Source organism: Apodemus sylvaticus, chromosome 20, assembly GCF_947179515.1.
Source record: "Apodemus sylvaticus chromosome 20, mApoSyl1.1, whole genome shotgun sequence".
NCBI lineage: Eukaryota > Metazoa > Chordata > Mammalia > Rodentia > Muridae > Apodemus > Apodemus sylvaticus.
In genome coordinates this window covers 18,911,770-18,937,838 of record NC_067491.1, presented here as the reverse complement: position 1 = coordinate 18,937,838, position 26,069 = coordinate 18,911,770, and the positions used below count along the sequence as shown (strand labels likewise).

The 26,069-nt window shown below is 42.6% G+C and overlaps 1 protein-coding gene and 1 pseudogene across 1 annotated transcript in view; one reads left to right on the top strand and one right to left on the bottom strand.

The window, feature by feature from the left end:
• Window positions 1–8,607: 8,607 nt before the first annotated feature.
• The window catches only part of Rab21 (RAB21, member RAS oncogene family), a 29,147-nt gene continuing 11,685 nt past the window's right edge, over window positions 8,608–26,069 (bottom strand). The window contains exons 2-7 of the mRNA XM_052165735.1: window positions 23,780–23,839; window positions 22,726–22,833; window positions 19,748–19,811; window positions 17,486–17,540; window positions 16,922–17,010; window positions 8,608–11,493 (exon numbers count right to left, since the gene is read on the bottom strand). Of these exons, the coding sequence (XP_052021695.1) occupies window positions 11,351–11,493; window positions 16,922–17,010; window positions 17,486–17,540; window positions 19,748–19,811; window positions 22,726–22,833; window positions 23,780–23,839 (519 nt within the window). The 3' untranslated portion in view covers window positions 8,608–11,350. The remainder of the gene's footprint in view (window positions 11,494–16,921; window positions 17,011–17,485; window positions 17,541–19,747; window positions 19,812–22,725; window positions 22,834–23,779; window positions 23,840–26,069) is intronic.
• On the top strand, window positions 13,147–13,539 carry LOC127671260 (electron transfer flavoprotein regulatory factor 1-like; annotated as a pseudogene).

Here is a 26,069-nt window from a genome sequence, read left to right as displayed (position 1 = left end):
CATGACCTTTGAACGTCAGATTCTCAAGGGTTTCTGGCACCCAAGGAAGTCTCCACCCTCAGCAGATGTACTCCCACTCTGATCCTCTGAAATATTGCTTTTCCCACCTTTGATTAAGGAAATCCTTCATTGTCTGCTAAGCCAGCAGTGGCTTTCTCTGAAGGAAATGCCAGGCAACTCAATATTGATATCCCTCACAGCAAGAACCAACACTTGCTTCTAGACTTATAACCAGACTTAAGGTGTCCATCTTTTAAAAAAAAAAAAACTAATTAAAATCCTAAGTTCTACTTTGATAAATCAGGTGCTCATCTTCCATGTCATTTTCAAATGTCATCAAAATGCTAATATCTGTACATCTTTCAGAAGTGAGTAAAAGCTAGATGAACATTCAAGGGAATCCGGACAGGAAGCAGCTGTTCAAACTGTCTAGAAAAATGGCTAACGCTGTGTTGACTCAACACCCCCCCCACACACACACACTGTGAGATATCATCCTGTAGAGTGACTTTAGCTGCACATGCCCTTTTATAACTTCAGCAAGTCATTCTTCCCTGCCCCTTAGAGCCCTTGAATGTCATACTGCGTGCCACTTCCAACTCTTGGTTGGCTGGTTGGTTGATTGGTTGGCTGGTTGGTTGATTGGTTGGCTGGTTGGTTGGTTGGCTGGTTTTCCCAAGATAGGGTTTCTCTGTGTGACAGCTCTGGCTACTCTGGAACTCACTTTGTAGACCAGGCTGACCTCAAACCCACAGAGTTCTGTCTTCCTCCAAGAACTGCAATTAAAGGCATGTGCCACCATGCCCAGCCTCACTTTCAACGCTCAAGAGAGGCATACATTTCCAAATGCACTGATTTGAAGATTAAAACCAATTCATTAAGGGCAGATAACTGAGATTAGGAGTTCTGATGAATTCATAGTACCATCTGAATGTTACTTCTCACTATGGTTCTGAAATGAAACATGTAGCAGAAGTCCCAATTGTTCAATTAGAGATCTGTGTCTATCCATAGGGTTCAGTGTCTGGGAGTAGGAATAAATGTGAAAGGTAGTGAATGGGCCCAGTGGTAGTTGTGGACTTTAATATTGGGTTAAGTTAAAGGTAGCTGAGAGGTAGTCTTGATAGAGTGCCTACACTTTTATAGATAATAAGTCTTGTGTCATTGTTCAGTGGCTGGAGGGGGTGTCCAAGAAAGTCTGGCAATAACATACTATGATTTGCCTCTGATATCCTATTTGAAGTGTTAAATTATAGTTGTCCCATCGGGAGCTGAGCATCCTAGACTGTTATTCACTGCAATTTACCAGTTGTGCATTTTGTATCCATCATCATCTACTGCAGAAAGAAGCCTCCCTGATGTGAGTTGAGAGATGGATTACTCTGTGGGTAGGCTAGGCATGATGACACACGCCTTTGACGTTAGCACTTGGGAGGCAGAGTCAGGAAGATCTCTGTGAGCTCAAGGTTATAGTGAGTTCTGGGCCAGTCAGGGCTACAAAGTCAGAGGTCCTGTATCAAAAAAGGAAACAACTACTATAACATAGGGCAGTTTATTAATATGTCTATTAGCAGAATAATAGTAGAGGTTTTTCCTTAGGACCTATGACTTAGCCAGTCACAGTCTTGACCCAGTTAATAAGTATTAGGCATGAGTTACCTCCCATGTAGCCTTAGATCTTCCCGGAAAGTAATTGGTTACTCCCTTATCGATTTTGCCCCAGTTGCACCACTGGGCACATCTGGCACTCATTATTGTAGCCCACTGAGCTCACAAGTGGCTACGGTTGTTGATTGCCCTTCTTGCCGGGCAGCATAGGCAGAACATCCCAAGAGTGTGAAGCTAGCTAATAAAGATGGCGATTCCAGGCCAGTTCCAACTTGACTTTTCCGTGCTCTTTCATACAAGTGTGTGGTTCTTTAGCAATAGTTACTTACCATCAAGTTCTGGAGAGTAACCAAAAGCAGTAGCAATAGTCCTGTAAGGTTTGGGGGAGGGGGTCTGTGACCTCATTGATCAACAACTTGAAAAGATGTAGCCTTGAACTTGCTATGTATACCAAAGCCCTATCTAAACAACAGTCAGCCTCGGGCCACATACCAAAAAAATAAACAATCTAAGGCTTTTGCTAGCCTAGCACCTACAACTGAAACCTGCCCCGTGCCCTGGAACCATCCTCTGATGGCCTTCAGTAAAGCTCCTTAAACGTTATACCTTTACTACTGGACAAAAGCATCTAATGCTGGCCAATCATACATACCAATTGTCCAGTTAAGGAACGTACTCACGGTGTAAAAGAGCAATATGGTTCAATAGAGTTGTAGTAATGCTTTTTCCAGGATGAAACATTTCCCTGCCCAGGAGATTGCCAGTCTACCAAAGGTCTTATTCTTTCTTTTTTTTTTTTCAAAAGATTTATTTATTATATGTGAGTACACTGTAGCTGCCCTCAGACACCCCAGAAGAGGGCGTCAGATCTCATTATGGATGGTTGTGAGCCACCACGTGGTTGCTGGGATTTGAACTCAGGACCTTCGGAAGAGCAATCAGTGCTCTCAACCGCTGAACCATCTCTCCAGCCCCCAAAGGTCTTATTCTTACTGGTTTTTCCCTTAGAAGGGGAAGGATTCTAATCACCTTGAAGGATTTAATTTAATGAGATCATTTAAATAATTTGCTGTTTTCAATTAGTGAGAACAAAAGTTAACCAAGTTCTCAATAACCAGCTCGCAGAAGGCATTAAAACAAACAAAATAAACAAATGAAACAACAACAACAAAAAAAAACAAAAGAAACTATTGTCACTGCAGCTCCTCCCCTGAAGAACAAACACTTGCACTCTAGTGCTCCAAGTATTTTATGCATGGAGCCATCTCCTCGGCTCCTTAAGGGTACTTTTTTATTACAGTATAATAAAGTTAAGTCACAAGGTGCTGTATTGGTAAGTTCTGGGTAATTGAGATACTCTATCTTGTGCAAAGTGAAGATACCCAGTGATTATAGAAGATACCCAGTATCAACCTCAGGCCTCTACAAGGCCACGAACACCAACACATGGAACTATGCATATATACAAAATCACTTAAAAAAAAGAACAGCTTTTGGAACGGGGACAGCTCTCGGCCTTGTTCTGATCAGCTGCTTTCTGCAGTGCACAGCCGTTAAAGCAGAGACTCAAAACTGGTCAAAGTGCATGGATGGAAGAAGAGGCGAAAGAGTGTAAAACCCAGAGGAACGCTACTGTGAAACTGCCTCCCGGATTTGACATGACCCTTGCACTCTTGAAAACTCTGTAGCTGTGTGACGTCATAAGACCTGGCCCAGGTCAAGGTCAACAGTACTCCAGGCAGTTGTGTGACGTCATAAGACCTGGCCCAGGTCAAGCTCAACAGTACTCCAGGCAGCTGTGTGACGTCATAAGACCCGGCCCAGGTCAAGCTCAGCAGTACTCCAGGCAGCTGTGTGACGTCATAAGACCCGGCCCAGGTCAAGCTCAACAGTACTCCAGGCAGCTGTGTGACGTCATAAGACCCGGCCCAGGTCAAGCTCAGCAGTACTCCAGGCAGCTGTGTGACGTCATAAGACCCGGCCCAGGTCAAGCTCAGCAGTACTCCAAGCAGCTGTGTGACGTCGTAAGACCTGGCCCAGGTCAAGCTCAGCAGTACTCCAGTGTGAAGAGGAAAGGCGAAGGAGGTCCCACTCTACCTGAGGATCCATTAGCAGGTGGTGGCCGCTCGGGGAGGCAGGGTCATTTTTCTTCTTGGGCATGACCCCTGAGAAGTCGCCCACGCTCCAGTAAATAGCCCCACACTGACGCAAATGCAACTCTAAATAAACTCAGTAGGTTAAAAAAAAAACAGAAAAATCCAAGAATTTGTTCAACTATTTCTCATCTACATCTTCAATTTTAGGTAGGAAAGAGATATCCACATTTTAAATTAGAGAATTTAGAAATACTCAAATTCTTCAGTGTTACAATCTCCAGAAGGGCTTACTAGACAAAAGGGTGGTTTGTGTTCTGGGTTACCGTGTGGCAATAACAAGGAAATATCTTTTTTTAAATTTTATTATTATTATTATTTTTTTTTTTTGGTTTTTTTCGAGACAGGGTTTCTCTGTGTAGCCCTGGCTGTCCTGGAGCTCACTTTGTAGACCAGACTGGCCTCGAACTCAGAAATCCACCTGCCTCTGCCTCCAAGTGCTGGGATTAAAGGCATGCGCCACCACTGCCCGGCTGAAATATCTTTTTTTAAAAAATAATGTTTTATATATATATATATTTTAATTATTTTTATATATTAAATAAATTATATATTATATATAATATATATAATTTATTTTTATGTCAATTGGTGCTTTGCCTGGGTGAGGGTGTCAGAAGCCCTGACACTGGAGTTACAGACAGCTGTGAGCTGCCTGCCATGTGGGTGCTGGGAACTGAGCCCAGGTCCTCTGGAAGAGCGACCAGTGCTCTTTACTGCTGAGCCATCTCTGCAGCCCAAGAAACATCCTTTAAAACAGAAAAAACAAAATAAAGAAACCAAAGCCCCCGCCATGGCTGCTTGTGTTCGTGAGGTGGCGTCTAGTGGTTCTAGGTGGCCCTGAACACCACAGAGCCAAAAGTGGCTTTGAAGTTCTGATCCTGACTGACAAGGTGGCTGGGTGTGGGGCGATGACACTGGGCGACCGAATGATGACCTGAGTTCAGTCTCCAATGCTCACATGGTAGAAGGCACGGACTTGTGCCGGTCATTTCCTGGCCTCCCCACATGCACCTTCATGTGTGGACATGTGTGGACACTTGTGCACAATTAATACAAACATTCTGGGCTCTGCCTCCAGTGTGCTGTGATTACAGATATATGCTACCATGCCTAGTTTAAATGATACTGGGGCTCAAACCCAGGACAATGTGTGCAGTAAGCAAGTACTTTACCAACTGGATCACATTTTTCTCAGGATAACACCTACTTCTGTCTTTGAGACAGGCTAGTCTTGGGACTCAGAGCAGTCCTCCACCTTCCTGCTATGATTACTGGACTGCTATGCCTGGCTGGACTTTTAAGCTGTGTTTCTTCTTGGTTTAAAAAGATTCTACAAACTTAAAATAAAACTGATATTTAAACAAGCAAGATAACAGTTTCCTCACTCTAACCACAAAATTTGGAAAAGCCGCTAGAACCAAGGATGATTACCCTCTTGAATCTAGAAAAGGACTTTATTCTAATGTCTCAAAGGGTATTGACTGCAGGGTTTCAAAAATTCTTCCCAGAGCTAGATGTTGGGGTGTACACCTGTGATTCCAACACTCAGCCAGAGGACACAGAGACCATAATAAAAAAGAAAAAAAAGATGTCTATCTTTACCTCGAATTTGTGATCAGTTTTACTATCATTCTATTTATTACCATCCCCCAAAGCTTGGTACATTTTCATCACATAGAATGTCAATACAGGGGCTGGAGAGATGGCTCAGTGGTGAAGAGCACTGACTGCTCTTCCAGAGGTCCTGAGTTTGATTCTCAGCTACCACATGGTGGCTCCCAACCATGTGTGATGGGACCTGATGCTCTCTTCTGGTGTGTCTGAGGACTACTACAGTGTACTCACATACATAAATAAATCTTTAAAAAAAAATGTCAATACGGGTGCAGGGATGATGTCATATCCACAGACGTGCATCTCAGACCGTGAATAATGGTTTTTAATTCCATTCTCTTCTAAAACGAGGAGAAAGAAAGGAATTTGGCCGAGTCCCTTGTTGTATGCACAGTACACACAGGGCAGGCATTCAAGTGAAAGGGACAGGATGTCAGGGTTGTTGGATCTTTAAACATCTTTAGCAGGATACAAGGACACAGCCATTGTCACACACCTGCTCCTGGAGTTTCCACTAAAACAGTACGTTTGCCTTTTCCCCAGCACGTATATCATGTCTGACCCTCACGTGACCCATGTGACCCACAGCCTTGTCAACCGCATTGCTCCCGAGGAAGGAAAAAGCACGTCGAGGCCAGACGGACACAGGTACACAGTTCACAGATGCACTCTTCTCATCCAACTGTTTCCACGGGGAACGGCACCTACTCTGACTTTGTTCTTCCAGAATACTTCTTTTAAAGCATGACTTACATAAAACATCCTGAGAATCAGGTAAGTAAACTTTGAATTCCACTGATAACTTTTTCAAAAGCACAGCTCCTGTTTGCTCTCAGAAGCAGGTCAGGTGAGGGTGGAACTCGACATCAGGCACACAGCACACTCAAGAAATCAACATTATAAAGGTTAAGTATAGAAGATGGATATGTGGCTGGATGGCTCAATGGTTAAGAGCACCGCCTGCTCTTCCAGAGGTCCTGAGTTCAATTCCCAGCAACCACATGGTGGCTCACAACCATCTGTAATGGATTCCGATGTCACATTCTAGTGTGTCTGAAGGCAGTGACAGTGTACTCACATACATGATATAAATTTAAAAAGAGAAATAAATCTTAAAAAAAAAAAAAAAGATGGCTATGTGAGCCAAGCCAATCCTTCTTAGAGGTAAGATGGCATCTATTCCTTCTTAGAGGTAAGATGGTGGAAAGTAGAAATCTCAGGAGAGGGCTCTCATCTTTTACTTCGTATTGAAGGCAGGGGTCAAGCGGAAGTAGAAATGGGGGTAGCATGCAGCCCCATTTCAGGAGCACCACCCTTTGCTTACCCTCCACTCTTCCCCCATCAACTATATGTTCCCCTCCCCCCACAGATAAAACCATATTCCAAGGAAACCCTAGGCCCAGAGTCATGAACTGCAACCAAAGTGTAGGCAATTTCTAGCTTCCTGATTCACACGCTTAAAGGAAACACTTTGAAGAGTCGCTTGCATTCAGAGTGTGTGTTATGTGACACTCAGGGACTGGAGGTCTGAGGAAGGGAATCACACAGCCCTAGTGAAGGACCTAGGTCCAATTCCCAGCATCCAGACATCGGCTCGCACTGACTGTGCCCAGCTTCATATCTGACACCCTCTTTTGACCTGCATGGGTGGGTACCAGGCATGCATGCGGTATGTGGACATACATGCACGCAAAACACTTGTACACATTTGAAAACAAACTTCGAGAGAGAGAGCGAGGTATGTGGCAGGACTGCTCAGAGTAAGCCTCACTGCATAGGCCTACCGCGGCCTTGCACTGTGGTCAGGAAGTGTTTCCCATCTACCTGACCCCCTGTGGGGCAAGGGGAGAACTGACTTTGGCATACAGGTGTCCACAAAACTATACACAAAATACGCAAATAAATGCAAACATACTGAGAGCACCTGTAAAGGTGGATCACGTGGCTTCTCGTGGAAGATGGCACACACATCCTGGCCAAGCACAACAATGTTCAGGGTTTGTCAAACTCAAAAGCATCTGTTTACAAGACAAGCATATCGGCTTGAAACAGGGACCTCTTGAAAGAATTCATAATTTGGGGATTAGTGATACTCAGTTGAAGTGTCGCACAAAACTCCAAGTTTGGATCCTCTGTGCCACATAAACCGAGTGTGTGGTGTACCGCATTCAAGAGGTCCAGGCAGGAAGATCCGGAGGAATTCAAGGTCATCCTCAGCTACACAGGAAGTTTAGGGCATCTTTTTTTTTTTTAACTTCAATATTATAATGCTAAAATGCAATTAGAAAAATTATGTTCAAAATTGTAATTAACTGGCTTTCTTAAAAAGAGAAAGGCCTAGCCGGGCAGTGGTGGGTGGTGCACACCTTTAATCCCAGCGCTTGGGAGGCAGAGGCAGGCAGATTTCTGAGTTCCAGGCCAGCCTGGTCTACAGAGTGAGTTCCAGGTCAGCCAGGGCTACACAGAAACCCTGTCTGGAAGAAACCAAAAAGAAAAAAGGGGAGTGGGGAAAGGCCATCAAATCCAAGACATAAATGTAGCATGTGGTCCAAACATGTTACTCTGTTACAGGTGTTGATGAACAATAGCAACGTTGTAGCATATGCTGAAACCAAGTACATGCAATTCAGTGAATTAACATTATCACTTTAATTATGGAAACGCGCCCCCCCCCCCCAGTGCACTGTGTAACTTAGCAAAGTATGTAAAGATCTACTCAGGCAGTCTCTTTAGACAATTTATGAGTCTCTGGGCAATCTTTCTTTTGCTCACTATTGTCTAGTCTTTCCTAGACAATCTCTAGATTCAAAATGGTCACAAAGAAATCAAGATGAATAAATTAAACTATGTCAAGTGATAATATAATTTACCTTTGCAAATGCCACCCACAACATCTACAAATAAATATTGAAGACTCAATGGTGTAGAAGCCTGACAGCATTTATAAAACAGGAAATGGTGAACTATATTATATTCTAAAAGAAACAGTATCACATCGACTTTGTAAAATGCTCTAATTATTTGGCACATAATGTGTATCTTGCCTTATCTAGGAACTTCAATAATTACAATATATCTGCCAACATGATCATAAACATTGTTGGGGTATAGAGTTCTAGCTCCTCAACTTTATCTTTTATTACTGGAAACCAAAGTAGAGAGAGGAGGGAGGAGAGGGGAGGAAGGGAAGAGAGTGAAAGAGATATGAAGGAGAGGGAGGGAGGGAGGGAAGGAGGGGGAAGAAACACTATTCTCTAACACCAAAAAAGAAAATTAAACTAAAAAAAGCAATAATTTAAAGCTAATATGTAAAAAAAAAAAAATAACAATACAGTAATCATAATTTTAGGGTATTCTTAAGGAGACACTACAAACACAACAGGCATATATTTTGTATAATATGATACTGGTTTCTTTTCAGATCAGTTTGCCCCCAAACTGTTGCAGAATACATTTTTAAAAGTATCCTCCTTCTTCCATAATCATAGAGCAAAGCAAGCAGCAGGATACGGATTACAGACACAGTGACTGTATCCTTTAACGTAACAATGATAGCAGTGAGGGCCTGTAAGTGACAGGACAGGCATATACACTTGAGGACGGAGGGCCTGCGCCTTTCTCCAGGAGCAGAGCTGTTGGGAACGCAGGAGGCAACAGAAGGAAGACAGTACCAGGGAAATCCCATCACTCTGTCTGACTTGGCTGTGTCTTTCCTTAGAGAAGCCTGCAGGGGACTGGTCCTGGCTAGTTTCCTTTCTCCTTATTTGACTTAAAATCTTCTATGCTTCGGAGCACAGCAGGTACATTGTATCGTTTATCTTTGTTATTGAATCAGCATGGATCACAGAGTTTTAGTTAGAGAGAGGGGGTGGGGTGGAGATGGTTTCCACCCCAGCAATGCTTACCCGCGACTGCACACAGAGGCTCCGATGTGGAACAAATATAACTGAGCATAAGAAACTCCAGTCCAGCTCTCCAACAGTCAAGTTTAACTTACTTTACTTTCATCTCTAGTTTAAAAACAGTATTCTACTCCAACGAGGAGAGTATAGTTTCCATCTACAACAGCAGGATTGGCTCCTGAAAAGGCCAGAGGGTAGGAATGAAGTTTCCAGCACTCCTGCTTTCTGTTGCCCCTTAAGCTCCTGTGTGGACAGTAACTTCACAAGAAACCTAGAGTAGCAGCTATCTCATAATGGAACACAACCTTGGCTCATTCTCCTGTTTCCACTCTGACCACTGTTAGGCACACAGCACAGAGGTCAGCATTTTGAATTTGGCAAGGTCAATAAGTAAGTAAACAAGTAAATGTAAAGGGAGGGCTCAGAGAACACAGAGCTAAGCTCAATTCCTATCACTGAGACAGTGAGGAGGAAGCCAGCCACCTGCCAGCCTACCTGGGAAGGTTTAAGCTCTCCTAAGAACCTGGGAGCATCCGCTCAGTGACCATCATCACCTCCTTGTATCTTCGGATGCTTACTAACTGCATTCTATGTTCTACTTCCTAGAATAAGGACATCAGGACCATTCCATCTCATCTTATACACAACATTTACTAGTTTTCCAAGCATGACAGAAATGGGAAAGATATATATTATTAGAACAAGAACAATTTAATTTCCACAATCTGTTTTTTTTTTTTTTTTTTTTTTTTTGTGAGTAGTGCCTGATTCTTTCCTAAATGAACAAATTTCAGTCCAATGGAAAGGAAAAAAAAAATCTAATGTGGGACTAATTATAAATAAACAAGATTATGATTTTATAATAAAATCTTTCCAGTTTGCGGTAACAGCGTTACAAATGCTTCTTCCCATAGGAACTCAGGAAAACTTATAAAATGAAATACAACTTTCTATATTCATTTCTGACAAGCAATAGCCACACAAGGGGCCCAGGAAAGCTGCCTTAGGAGCGCACCTCACCACTCACGCTCTGTATAAATAAGCCTTGGTCAGTGGCTACTACAGGAGCCTTCTTCTCAGGCCTCGGAACCCATCTCCTGGAGAGTCCTACAGAAAGCTTGAGTTGATGTAGAAATGAAACGTAGCAAGTGGCACTCAAATTCTTCTAAGGTAACCATTCTAAAACAACATTGGCAGAAGGAATCTTGTTTAATGATAATAAAAGGCAAACTCTGCTTTTGCATCACGGTGACATACAGAAAAAAAAAAAGAAACAGAAACAGAAAAAAGGGAAGAAAGGGGAAAGTGACAGCAGCAGTAAGTCAGGTAAGGACGCGAACATTTAAACGCGCACTTTCATGGTAGGACGAGTGAAAGGGTGACGAGCTAAGTTATAACAGAGTCCAACGCTTAGGTGTTATCACCAACAGTTAATTCACCTTACAGTCATCAATAAGACAGTTGTATATATTTTTGCACCTTGCGCTTGTAAAAGCAGACAAAATATTTAATATGTAATTTACAATGTATTTTACCAGCTCAGCATACAGGATGTTTATAGATTATATCAAAGTAGTAGACAGTTAGGGGCCTGTGCAAACCCTGCAAAAATAGAACTTCACGTATCTGCTAATCAAAAAACAAAAACAAAAACAGTATGCTGTTTAGAAATGATACAATTCAAACTACCACAAAATACAAAGGACTGCAAAAATGTATACCATTCCAACATCATATATAAGTTATTAAATAAAGATCTGATTTAAAAGAATATAAATGAAGCCTTTAAGTAGGTCTTTTCTACATGCATATTATTCCTCATTAAAGAAAAATATGTAAAAAGGCCATTGGTAATTGCTTTGTTAACATTTGTAGAAAATGCCAATTCTCTGGTCACAAACTCCACTAAGTTTAGCACTTAAGGTCTCTGCAGTGTTATAAACGTAATTGAAAATACTGTTAATTCTATAACTCCATTGGTAAAATGATGTGACTTGGAACATGGCAGTCTTCATGTTGAGGGCAATGATCCACAGTTCGGTTTTGTTTTGAGTGTCACAGGGTGGGCAGTTATCCGGAAGAGCAGCACCCGCCGCTGCCGCTCTGAGCTTGAGGCTCGTCGTCGATGATCTGCACGCCTCGCCTCGCTGCCCCGGCTTGGCTCGAGCCATTGCCTTTTGCCCTCTCGTCCACCTGGGCTGTCTCTATCATCCCTGAAACAGAAGGCAAAGGTGAGCGGAGCACGCCCTGGGATCTCTCGCTCTGCAACGCCAAGTCAGCTGGAGAGTCAACCTCACATCAGCAGTCTTCCAAGGCACACACTGAATGCTATGGAAACTCAAGAAAACAGCTTTCAAAACTCGAATGTACAAAGTGTAACACACAGTGCTGTAATAGCCACAAAGAGAGTAACAGAGAAGAACAGTTGTGCTTATATTTGAATAAATATACTAAGTACTATCCTCAAGATTTTCCAAAACTATCAGAAGTAGATAAAGTTCAACTTACTCCTAATGCAAGGAGATTAAACTTAGGACACAGGACTTATTTAAGAAAATGGTATTTGGGAGCTAGAGAGATGGCTCAGCAGTTGAACCACTGACTACTCTCCCAGAGGTCCTGAGATAATTCCCAGGAATCACAAAGTGGCTCACAACCATCTGAAATGCAATCTGACACCCTCTTCTGGTATGTCTGAAGACAGCTACAGTGGACTCATATACATAAAATAATTAAGAAATAATAGAGTAAAAATAAGTAGAAAAAAATTGGTATTTGAGGGGCTGGAGAGCTGGCTCACTGGTTAACAGTGTATACTGCTCCTGCAGCAGAGCCAGCAGCACCCACATCTGGAAGCTAACAACTGCTCAACGGATTACAACTGCCCTGGCTTCCTCCAACACGTACACTCATGTCCACATCGCCATACAGACACGCAGGCAAACACATAAAATAATACATGTATCATTTATAAAGCCAATGGTATCTGAACTTAAGGGATGGAGACATGGTTCATCAGTTACAGTGCAGGACTGGAGTTTGCACCCCACGTGAAGAGGTAATATTCCAGAGGCCCCACTGGCTTCCAAGCGGATGTAGACAGGAGGATGGCTCAGGTTTGCTGGTGTGTAGCCTAGCCAAGAACATGCAGCTTCAGATTTAGAGACTCTGAACTTGGAAGAGAGGGTGGAGGAACCGTTCATTGGCCTCTTTTGGCTTCCTGCACACACACATACACAGATACACACAAAAATGAATCTTAAAAAAACAAAAAAAAAAACAAAAAAAAAAACAAGGTAAAAAAAGAGAACGATCCATGTGTGGTACATAATATCCAATGACATGAACTGGGTACAGTGGTCCAAGCACTCAGGAGTCAAAGGCAGGAGGATTTCTCTGAGTCCCGGGCCAGCCAGAGTCCCATGGTGAGAACCAACCAAGATGGAGCCACAGCACGTCCAGCGCACGGGAGCCGTGGCAGGATGCCGGGAGCCGTGGCAGGATGCCGGCAGCAGGTGCCTGCAATCCCACTGGGATGTGGAGGCAGTACGATCGAGTTCAAAGACAGAAGCCTCTGCTATATATAGATTCAAGGCTAGCCTGGGCTAAGTGAGATTCTACCTGACACAAGTGGACAGAGGATGATGCATAGAGGATTTTGTGATTTTGGCTTAAAGATTTTTCTCTGTGTGTTTTCTCTGTCTCCATCTCTGGCTTTTTCAGATAGAGCTGTCCTATAATTCACTCTGTAGACCAGGCTAGCCTGGAACTCACAGCTCCATCTGCCTCTGCCTTCTAAATGCTGGGGTTAAAGGTGTGTGCGGCCAACACCCCTCCAGAGGCAGCTGCTGTCAGAGCATTGACAGTCATGGTGCCACAAAGCCCTGGAGTGTGGCGGTCTGAGCAACCTGTCGTGCGGATCCCAGACCTGCTGACGGTGAAGTCTGTCACGTATAAAAGTGGGTTCGTTCCATGTTAAGTGAAAATGGCCGATTCTTTACAAGGAGAAGTACTGACTCTTTATAAAAATCTGCTGTATCTTGGATGGGACTATCCAAAAGAAGCAGACTATTTTAAAAGGCATTTGAAGAACGTTTTCCTTAAAAAACAAGGATGTGAAGGAGCCAGAGGCCTTAGACTTCCTTAGGAAATACAGAGCTCTGAAGCAACGTGACTATTCAGACACCAAACCTGACCGATCATTGCCACCAGCCTCCTCACAATCAGTGCCAGCTGTTTGCCTATACCAACTATTGTAAAATAATTCAATTTAAAAGGGCAAGATGTATGTTTTAAAAACATGAGTTGCCTGACTGTACTAAAATATGTTTCAACCTTACTAATACTGAGAGCTTTGCCCATTATCTTTTTATTATTCAAATAGTAAGTAACTTTAGCACCTTTCATGAGAATACAATTTTGAAAGAAAATACACCTAACTTTTAAACACGTTATAGCCAATTATTCTGTCTACTCTTCCCTGCCTGATGAGCCTGTCACTGGCACACGTGTCTGACAGGCCTGCCCTCCAGCTTGTGGAGTGTCTTTGTCTTTGTCATTTTGTTTCCCCATCTAGTATACTGAAGTGCATATTCAAGGCTCTCTACAGACGCCTCCAAATGATTTAAATGCAATTATCAAAATAACACATGTGAAGGTGACTTCTGTCTTGAGATGCTCAACGGATTACTAGCATTATGTAGCTCTTATTCCCATTATTCTTTGTGCTGCTGGCCTCCCTCAAGTTCTGAATCACTTCAAGGAGCTTTCCTAAGGAGTGGTAATGGTCCTCTATTTCCGCCATTAAAGCTGGTGTGTACTCTATGTCTGCATATAACCAAGTTCATGTGGCAGTGGACCTAATCCAGACAGGACTGTAAGTTTAAGCAAACACTTAAATGTTTACATAATGTTCTTAGCAACATTATAAATAAAGAACATTTCTAACTTAAAAAAAAAAAAAAAAGGTGTGTACTGCCACCGCCAGGCAAGATTTCTTATTAAGACAAAAGTCACAAATCCATTAATAAAAATATATATATAAAAAATAAAAACAAAAATCCTGACAGGTGGTAGTGTAGCCTCTGATCCCAGCATATAGGAGGCAGAGGCTGAGGCAGAGGCAGGCAGATCTCTGAGTTCTGAGGCCAGCCTGGTCTACAGAGTGAGTTACAGGACAGCCAAAGCTACTGTTATACAAACTGTTGCAAAAAAACAAAAACAACAACAACAAAAACAACCAATTAAAAACAAAAAGCCTGACAAATCTTATTGAAATGTAAAGCATCTCCTTTTTGGTAAACAATTTACAAGAATGAAAATTCAAGACTGACTGGGAGGAAACAATAGTCAGTCAACAAGATGAAGGAAGGAGAGAGAGGGAGTCTTTAACAGAAGAGTTCTCCGTATATGTCCAGTCTGTATCTCGGGGAGAACAGTTCTCAAGCTGGGCTACGCCAGACACCACAGCGAGATGAAATAAGGAACCATTAGATTCTGCTTCTTATTTACTGAGACTTTTAAAGTTTTCCGCTTCTGGGTGTGTTTTAGTATGTATGAAATAAATTTATATTAGCATTTGCATGTTTCAGGACTTTTAAATATGGAGCATACTGTAACTATTCTTAAGGCATGAGACTCATCACACAGGTTAGTAATTGATGTACAATTTGAAGTATGTCTGAGAACTGGAAGCTTGACCCTTGCACTGCAGCAGAGCGTCCTGCGGCTGGGCGGCAGCCTCCCTGGGTCTCAGCTCCTGTGGAGGGCTTCTACAGAACAGACCCTGCCCTCCCCAGACCTTCAGATTCAATAGGGTTGGGATCCGACCAAGAAGCTGCACTTCTGATAACCTCAAGTAATGCTAATGCTGATACAAGACCTTATTTTCCTAGATGAATTATGAATAACTTCAGACTCTTCAAGTAAAATTTACAAAGTTGGTGTACACATATTTTTCCCTTGAGTGCAAAACCAGTTTCATCAAATTCCCAAGAGAATGAGGTCCGTAAGTTTAAAGGCTGCAATTTGACAACCACTCACTATTACTCCACAGACTGGCATTCTCCTAAACATAAGCACTGTATTGGCAACATAAGAAATGGACTTCTTAATAAGGCCATACTTAAGAAACTTGCTTTTCTTTCTCCTAGAAAACCTTTTATCATGAAAACTGCAAACATGTAAAAGTAGAGAAAAGCAGCCCAGTAAAGCCAACCCCTCCTTTACCCGAGTGCCTCTGCAGTTATTTGTAACCAAGCGCCAGAATGATCTTACTCGTGGAGTGCGTTTATGTGCGCCTGTGAGAGCCCTGGGTACACGCCGTCCTGGCGCCTGTGAGAGCCCTGGGTACACGCCGTCCTGGCGCCTGTGAGAGCCCTGGGTACACGCCGTCCTGGCGCCTGTGAGGGCCCTGGGTACACGCCGTCCTGGCGCCTGTGAGGGCCCTGGGTACACGCCGTCCTGGCGCCTGTGAGAGCCCTGGGTACACGCCGTCCTGGCGCCTGTGAGAGCCCTGGGTACACGCCGTCCTGGCGCCTGTGAGAGCCCTGGGTACACGCCGTCCTGGCGCCTGTGAGGGCCCTGGGTACACGCCGTCCTGGCACCTGTGAGAGCCCTGGGTACACGCCGTCCTGGCGCCTGTGAGGGCCCTGGGTACACGCTGTCCTGGCGCCTGTGAGGGCCCTGGGTACACGCTGTCCTGGCGCCTGTGAGGGCCCTGGGTACACGCCGTCCTGGCGCCTGTGAGGGCCCTGGGTACACGCTGTCCTGGCGCCTGTGAGGGCCCTGGGTACACGCCGTCCTGGTGCCTGCACAGTCTTAGTATCGAGCCTTCCTGCATCCATGCACCGACAGTTCTCACAATGTTTTCTTCACTAATCTATCAACCAAGATGAAATAAGATCTACCCATTGTAACAAACTGTTACAGCTCTCAAAAGTGGGTTCTTCTTTTTCATTTAAAACGTATGTAATTCAGAGGTCACCCTCCAGTGTACCCACCTTATTCTTTGAAAAGGGGTTTTCACTGAGTTTGAGATCTTGCCTATTGAATCAGGTTAGGCTAGCCCCAGGGATCCAACGCCACAGTTGGGGCGGGGAGGGGCTTATAAAATCTTGCCACCACCTGTGGATGTTGGGAATCAAGCTCAAGTCCACAGTGCTCTTACAGAATAAGCACCTTACCAACAGTGTGATCTCCTCAGTCCCTTGAATGTATTTTAATACACAAATTTTCCTTGCTTTTTGAAAAAGCCACATAGACATTTTAAATACATTAACACACATCAAACAAGTGACTTCCAAACCATCAGTTAATGCTTAAAAAAAAAAAAAAAGTCCTGAGATTTTAAAACAAGAATTGAAGGGTACCAAGCAGTGACAGTACGGACAGATCTTAAATTTTCTCCTGTTTTCATTAACAGAAATTGGCAAAATATCACTTTAGAAAAATTAATAATACTTTTTTTTGAGGCAGGGTCTGGATCTCACTATACAGACCAGGCTAACCTCAAACTCAGAGATCCTCCTCTCTCAGCCTTCTGACTCCTGGGATAAAGGTGTGTGCCACTATTCCCGGCTAGAACATTAGTAACAGTTTTTTAAAAGCCATTTTTAAATGTACTAATATGTGAATACGTACTTTTACAAAGGTCAAGAAAGAGCTCCTCGATGCCTTTGTTCTGCTTGGCGGAAGTGTGATAGTGCTTTGCTCCCACAGACTCTGCGTACCTTAAAGGAAAAAAGGGCCATTGACAAAAAGCTTCCTACAACAGCAATTTTAGTGATTAAATTTACCTTTTTGACTTACTAACTTATTCAATTTTAGTTAAGGCTATTTAGCTATTTAATTTCTCTATATATTGAACCAAATTTAGAAAGAAAAAAAACAGGATTGAAAATTTTATACACTAATATGGAACACAAAAAAGCCTTTGTGATCCCTTGATAGCTCCTCCCCCCCGCCCCCCCGCACCCCACCACCACACAGTCCTCATTCTTAGTGAAATCAAGAGAAGTTGCAATAGAAATACCCTACTCTTGCCAGCTGCCCACCACTCTGAAGTGCAAACACACTTTCTGAGAACAAGTGTCCAGTCCTTCCTAAGGGTTTGTGTAAAAGAACCATCAAGGTGCACAGCAAGTGTGCTCCCACTGGGGAGCACTGCCACCAGGGAGTTCTGTCATCTGGGAGCATGACACTTACGATTCTGCTTCTTGAATGGAGACATGTCTCTCCTTTTCCAAGTCTATTTTATTACCTAATGTGAAAAAAAGAAAACACAATACTTAATACTGATTTATTTGTAATAAAATTAGACAATTCTAAATATATAATTGTGACTAATTATTTGAAAAAATAACAGTAATCCCCATCAGCTTTCCAAATGTCTCATCACAAAGATGTGAGAACCTGCTGGGTGGTTGTGGCGCACACCTTTGATCCCAGCACTTGGGAGGCAGAAGCAGGCAGATTTCTGAGTTTGAGGCCAGCCTGGTCTACAGAGTGAGTTCCAGAACAGCCAGGGCTACACTGAGAAACCCTGTCTCGAAAAAACAAACAAACAAACAAACAAACAAACAAACAAATATGTGAGAGCCATTCATAATCCTACCTCCTGCACACAGGTCAATGTAGCTTCCACAGAGAACATAAGGCTCAGCAGGGGCTAAGAAAGTGTGTGTATGTATGTGTGTATATATATATACATATACATATATATATATATATACATGCATACATGCATGTATGTATTTTTTTAAAGATTTATTTATTTTATTTATATGAGTAAACTGTCACAATCTTCAGACACTTGAGAAGAGGGCATCAGATCCCATTATAGATGGTTGTGAGCACCATGTGGTTGCTGGGAATTGAACTCAGGACCTCTGGAAGAGCAATCAGTGCTCTTAATCCCTGAGCCATCTCTCCAGCCCGTATGTATGTATTTTTAAATACCATATTTATATATATGGTATTTTTAAACAAAATCTTTATATCCCAATCAATTTAAAGCCAATCAATAATTAAATATAATTATTGGCTTACTAAACTATAGTATGCTTACAAGATGCTCTAAAATGGAACTCTTTTATTTGATAACATGAACTAGTTAAAGTAAAAATTTTAATGTATGAATTTTTAAGTATTCCTCCACCATAGGGAGGCTTTAAGTATACTGTTTATAAAAATAATTTTAGTGATCTTTTATAAGGTAATATATACATGTCATGTAGATTTGAAATTACTGAGAGTACATTTAGTTTTCCTTAATCAATGGATCTAAGTAAAGATTGTGCTTTAAAAAAAAAAAAAGTAGAGCCAAAATTAAGGTACTGAAAAAGAAAACAATACAAAAATAAAAAGTCTTTTTATAGAGTAGTGGACAGAAGTTGGCCTGGCTGGGCAGAGGGTAAACGTCACAGAAACAACAGATGAGAATGGAGAGAAGCAACCTGAGGAAGCACACTTTATTTCTTTTTTTCTTTTCATTACATCTTTGGGGAAGATTTACTGATTGATTATGAGTACATATGTATGCCTGTATTAGTTTATGTGCACCATGTATGGGGGGGGCAGGTGCCCCTGGAGGTCAGAGGCCACTGGATCCTCTGGAACTGGAGTTACAGGTGGTTGTGAACCTCCTGACATGGGGTCTGGGAACCAAGCCTGCCACATCTGCAAACACAGTCACGTGCTCTTAACGCTCAGCCATCTCTCCAGTCCCTCTTTTTATTGCATGAGTAGCAGTATTTTCTACTATCATGTTTCTACTTATCATATACTATCATATTCCTGTTCATTCTCTTCTACATGTGCCATCTATTCTGGTTCATACATATCATTATTGGCAATATAACCCACCTCTTTCTGCTCCAACACACATGCACTATTATACTTCTAGCTTTATCTTACTGGAGGTTTTATTTTGGAGTTGGGTTTTATTTTGGAGTTGGGTTTTATTTGCTTTTACAAATAAAAAATTACTATCATATATGCATAATGTATGTGTGCAAGGACATGAACATGCTCCAGCACACGTGTGGAGGCCAGAGGACAGCTTCGCAGAAGTGGCTCACTCAGCACTTCCCTGGGCCCAGGGGTACCCCCCCTTTGGCCGTGGGGACTTGTGCCCGCGATGGGTTCACGCGTGATCCCTCCTTACTGTTAGTTACACTTGTCTTCACGCTGTTCACTCTTGGGATCTTTTCCCTGGTTTCTACTCTTCCTAATCTCTTGCTCTTTTCTCTTCCCTGACATTACATTTTTCTCCTTTTTTTTTCTTATACTAGCACACTGTTATATTAATTTTCTTATTATTACAGTTTAATGCTGCAGTTGTAATTGTTTGTTTTGTCAAATAGTGGTTCTGGGCATTAAACCCTTACATACAAGTGCCCAGAAAGATTCCAAAATATAATCACAAGAAACAAAGGACTTTAAAAATAAGCCAGTACTAATACTTACCAACTATACACAAACAGATTTCATTTCCCAACATTTTCCGTAATTCTTTGACCCAGTTTTTTACCTGTGTACACAACAGAGCAAACATGACAACAGATCTTTATTAGATATTTGCTTTACTTACATTTCAAATGGTATCCCCTTTCCGTGTTACCCCTCCGAAAACCCCGTCCCATCCCCCCCCCATGACAATAGATCTTATTGGAATTAGTTCCACAACATCTAAGCCCTATGAGTGTGTAAAAACACATCTTTAATTGCAAAGTTTTATACAGTTTTCATACATCCAAGTAAAACTATTTGCCAGAAAAAACATTGTGAAGTCCAGTATCTGGTAGTAAGACCTCTATAACAAGTCACTTTGGACTTAGAAGAGTATGACCATAATCTTTCTGATCAAGCCTTAATTGATTTCTATGTTAATAGCCTTTAGACTTCTATGTTACAGCCTTTGGAAGAAAAAAGTGTGCATGGCAAAATAAGATTTCATTACTTAGTATCTGACAAAAGCTTTCTGTTGGCACTACTGATATTGTGGCTGATAGAACCTTTTGCTGTGAACTTGGTTATGTTATATGGGACTGGTTAATGGAATCCCTGGTCTCTACCAACTGACACCAATATCATTCTCCCACGGTGTCAGCTAAATATGTCTACAGATTTCTGTCATCCCCAGGTGAGATCCTCAGGTAGAGGACAATTACAGCAACAAGGACCGTCCACTGTGTCCAGCTGTGGACATAAACTGGAATTAACAGTACTAATCTTAAGTATTACAATAATGAAATCATAATCAAACAACATGATAAAGAACAAAGCAGGACATCTGCTTTCAATTCCAATTCAATTTCAACTTCTGTAAAATTTAATCTATACAAATCAAGTCTCACAAAGTATATACACCCACCTTTAAAAAATACACATCTGTAAGTTGGAAGAATTCCACTACTATGTGGTAAACATTTACCTCGTCTGCACCTATGACACGAATGTTCTATGTGGCTACTCTCTACAGAAAGGCAGAGGAACTGTCTTTGTAAACCCTTATAAAAGCAGAGATGATTATTATCATCCTATAATAAAGCACAGGTTGATATCAATGGGAAATATATGAGAGAATGGAAAATGTGCATCTTCATCACCATAACTACATTTCTCCCACACAGATAATAAGACCATCCCCCAATCCATGTCTTTTTTTTTTTAAAGATTATTTATTTATTATATGTAAGTACACTGTCGCTCTCTTCAGACACTCCAGAAGAGGGCATCCAATCTCATTATAGATGGTTGCGAGCCACCATGTGGTTGCTGGGATTTGAACTCAGGACCTCCAGAAGAGCAGTCTGTGCTCTTAACTGCTGAGCCATCGCTCCAGCCCCCCCAATCCATGTCTGAAAAAATGACATCACAGCTCAGACCACTCTCCGTGGATATCCTAGTCTTTGTCCTCGTGAATTCTGAGATGAGGTAAAGCTGGGCCTGTATTCTCTTCCTTCACCAGGTGAACCTCTGGCTGGCCCTGTGACTCATCTGATCCCGAATATGTGACTGAGGGGACACTATGCGCGTTCCAGACTCAAGGTTAACAAGGTCTGGTGGATTCGGCTTCTACAGGAATCTAATGCTCCTGCAAAAAGCTTAGGCCTTAGTGCAAAAAAGCAAGAAGATATGGACAACGGGCATATGAGGAAGAGCCAGGCCTGTTGGGCACTCCAGCCTCCATCAACCTCCTTCAGTATAGCTCTGAGTGGCTCTAACGCCATGACAAAGAGCAGAGGACCTGCTGGCCAACCCACAGAACCATGAGAAGCGATAAGTTATTGTGCTTAGCCAGCCTGCCTTAGGGGTTCTGTCATATCAGTAACTGGCCACTTTTCCAACAAAAGAGACTCAACTTGCTCTTAATCAATGAAATGCTTAAGCCACTGCTCTTCATGCAAAAATCCAAGAAATGGCACAGGCAGCATCAAACAGCAGCCTCAAATAACTACAAAGCAAACAAACCCTAGGCCAGCAAGCATTTGCTGCATTTGTATTTCCTGGGCTGTTTTCCTACAACATTAATAATCTAACAAAGAAACTATATATTTGTATTTGCGTCATTAAATTGACAGATGTGGGGGAGGAAGAGGTAAACAGAAAAAAGAAACAAAAACAAAACTAAATTGAAGTCATTTCAATAAGCACTAACTTGTAACTCAACAAAAGCGTCTGCCTTATGAATCTCCTGTTCCCTCACACATGCAACACACTACAGACCCGAGGAAGGTCACACAGGAACTCATCACGAATATGGGGAACGTTCACAGGTGACTTATTTTTGTTTCCAAATAAGCTTAAAAACCCTACATTTGGCAAAGGGCTTGCTCCTTTAATCCCAGTTCTTGGGAGGCAGAGGCAGGGACTCTCTGTGAAAGCCCAGCCTGGTCTACATAGCAAGTTCCAGGCCAGCTAGGCCTAGATATGAGATCCTGTCTTGAGGAGAAATATTCTACATGTATAGTATAAATCCAAAGAGGGATTAAAAAATTAGGAAAGAATTTAAAGGATCAACACTATGTTTCTCCAGCTCATCCCTCGGGTGCGTACGTGGGCGGGCCCCGGCCTCAGGCGCTCTGCTCTCCCTCTCCTCCTTGAGGAGGACGCAGCCCAGGCACACACCCCAAGCTGTAGGTGCCCAGGACGTGTAGAATCAAATGCAAGGTTAAAAAAACAAAGTTTCTACATTTTTCTTAAGCTTAACTTTAATTTCCCCATTTCTAATATTTGAGAAAGTCATAATAAACCATTAATACTCCAATATGAACTAATTATGTTGATAAATAATGGTCATGTATGCTCAAACTGCATGCTTTACTGTTAAAAAACTAGTCATTGGAGAATGCAGACACATTAATGAGGGATCAATCAATCAATCAGTCAGTCAATCAGCATGGTCCTTCCCATTAAGTCATCTATAGAAATGAACAGAATACCTTCTGAAAAGAATCTTCATCTGTTACATCATAAACTAAAATCGCCCCGTTCGAATCTCGGTAGTAAATGGGACCCAATGCATGGAATCTCTCTTGACCTGCTGTATCCTAAGAAAGAACAAATGCTTAGTAGGTCACAAGGAGGAGCACACGGCTGCTAAACAGAGAACCTAAAAGACAGTACGAAAGCGACAAAGCAAGGTACAGAAGACCCACCCGGGTGTTTCAGGTGGTGTGATGCTTGACTGTTCCACAGACTACCCTTCCCCCAGCCCCTGCTCCTATCCTCGCTAGCAGACAGTCAGGTGTCCCATGGTTAGGACACACTCTGCCCTACACGGAGGCTCTTCGGAATGCACAAGGGGAAGGAGTGCATCCGGACCACTGCTAACACGTGTTGATCTCCACTAGCTACTCCAGGTGCGTGGTGGTGGGGGGGGGGACAGCGAGCTAAGCACGGTGGCTCCACCCTCACCCTTCTGCAACTGGAAAAATGGTAACAGCAATATTAGATATAAAGCCATTCTTCAAATAGGTGTCTTTTCTTTTCTTTTTTTTTTCAAAGATTTATTTATTTATTTAATGCATATGAATACACGGTAGCTGTCTTCAGACACACTAGAAGAGGGTGTTAGATCCCATTACAGATGGTTGTGAGCCACCATGTGGTTGCTGGGAATTGAACTCAGGACCTCTGAAAGAGCAGCCAGTGCTCTTAACCATTGAGCCATCTCTCCACTCAACCCCAACTGAAATAGATTTCTTAATTAGATTTTAGGAAATTTTTAATTAAGGAAATGGTTTGGGGTAGTTATTTACTTTAAATAAAACAAATATGAAATCCAAATTCTATTCCTCAAATGAGTTAGTTATTAGAATATTTCTGAAGTCAGGCACAGTGGTGCATACCTTTAATCCCAGCACTAGTGGGGCAGAGGCAGACTTGATCTCTGAGTTCAAGATCAGCCTGTTTTACAGTGAGTTCAGGACACCCAGAGCTACACAGTGAGACCCTGTCTCAAAACAAACAAAAAGAAGATTTCTGAATACTTACCCATATGGCAAGGTTTACTCTTTTCCCACCAATATTTAACTTCTTTGTTAAGAAAGATGCCTAAAAAAAGAAGGAAAAGAAATATGTGTTAAACAATGTTTCCTATAAAATAATAACATCCTTCCCTCTGACCACACATGAATGAAAGACTCATCTCCATGTCAAACTTAGATGGTCTGAAAGAGAAAAGGCAATCACTGAGTTTTTAATTTATTGCCAACTATTCACTAGAGACAAAATATTACTCTAAGATAAACCTATCTTGTTCTATGAACACAAGTTATACAAACTCTTAAGAAGTGCTGAGGGCGGGCTGGAGAGATGGCTCAGCGGTTAAGAGCACTGCCTGCTCTTCTGAAGGTCCTGAGTTCAAATCCCAGCAACCACATGGTGGTTCACAACCATCTGTAACGAGATCTGATTCCCTCTTCTGTAAAGACCACTACAATTTACTTACATATATAATAAATAAATCTTAAAAAAAAGTGCTGAGAGCTTCTTAATGGCTCGGTGGGTAAAGCCCTGCTTGTGTGGTGTGGGGACATGGCATGACGCTGAATTCTTGATCCCAGAACCCACTTACACACATGCACAAGCAGAAGCATGCATGTCTGCAATCAAAGCACAACTAAGGTAAGGCAGGCTGTAGAAACAGGAAAATCCTGTTCTCCTGGCTACCTAGCCTGGCCTACACAGTAAGCGCCAACAAAGAGACCATCTTACGTTGAGGGAGAAGTCAAGGATGATCTAAATTTGTCTTCTACCTCCCACACATACACTGTGAGACACACACACACACACACACACACACACACAGCATGCATTCTAAAGAAAAACGAATCTGAGACAGTGTCCCACTGTATGGCCTAGCTCACCTACAACTCATCATGTGCATCAGCCTAGCATTTAACTCATAGACATCCTCCTGCCTCTCTCTGCCTCCCAAGGGGCTGGAAGGAAGACCTGCTGAAATTTAAGGCATGTGCCACCATGCCCAGACATGCATACACATACACACTTAACAATTAATAAAATAACCCATAAAAACATATTAAGAAGATGGTGCCTGCTTTTCCTTATGCTTTTTCCTTTCCGTACATGCAGACTTTCCCCAGAGCATTTAATCTCATGCAGTCTTCCTTATTTCTGATTAAACTGAGTATCAGGAAGATCCCTAAGGTCCCAGAACTGCTAAAATGGTTCTGTGTCAATACAATTCAACAGTTTCACATGGAACTTGGTCACAGAAATGAAAGGCCACGCGCCAATCTTTCAAGGGGAGCTTGCAGGCTGCTGGAGACTGAGGAACAGAGCAGTGTTGGGTCAAGGACACTATAAGGGACAGTTGAGACGGGAAGCCCAGTGCTCGCCTGGCAGGAAGGAAGGAGATGGCCGATCCCTCCCTTAGGAGTAGGTGGAGTTTCTCCTACCCATAAACAAAGCCACTGAAGCCTATCAGGCAGCACTGAAGCTGCCCACAGGGGAACTCCAGTCAGCACGGTCAGTGCCAACGTGAGAGTACACGACAAAGCTAAGTCAAAGATCCTAGGATTGTGGCTCAGAGAGACAGCTCAGGAAATAAAAGTGCTCACCATGGAGTCTGCCAGCCTGAGGTTAAACCCCAAGATCCACACATAATTTTTTTAAGATCCTTGAAGGGAGCCGGGCAGTGGTGGCGCACGCCTTTAATCCCAGCACTTGGGAGGAAGATGCAGGCAGATTTCTAAGTTTGAGGCCAGCCTGGTCTACAGAGTGAGTTCCAGGGCAGCCAGGGCTACACAGAGAAACCCTGTCTCGAAAAAAACAAATCCAAAAAAACAAAAAAAACAAAACAAAACAAAACAACAACAAAAAAAAAGATCCTAGGAAGGGGCTGGAAAGATGGCCTAGTGGTTAAGAGCAGTTTGTCCTGACAGAGGACCTGGCTCCTATTCCCAGCACCCACATGGCAGATCACAATCACCTGTAACTCCCACTGTAAGGGAAAGGACCCCTCTTCTCACCTCCATGGGCATCAGGCATGCATGTGGTACACAGATTTGCATGTCAGTAAAATACATATAAAAACCCTGAGGAGTGCGACCTTACCCCATAGGTCTTCGCTTTTCCTCCTTCCCTTCTGAGACAGGAGTCTCGAGAATTCCAGGCTGGCTTCAAACTCACTATGCAGACAGGATGACCTGGAGCTCCTGGTCATCCTGCCTCTATCTCCCATGTGCTGACATGTATGCAACAATCACCCTGGCTTAGACAGTGATTACCCTACCTCTTGCTTCAAGCATGCCAGGCA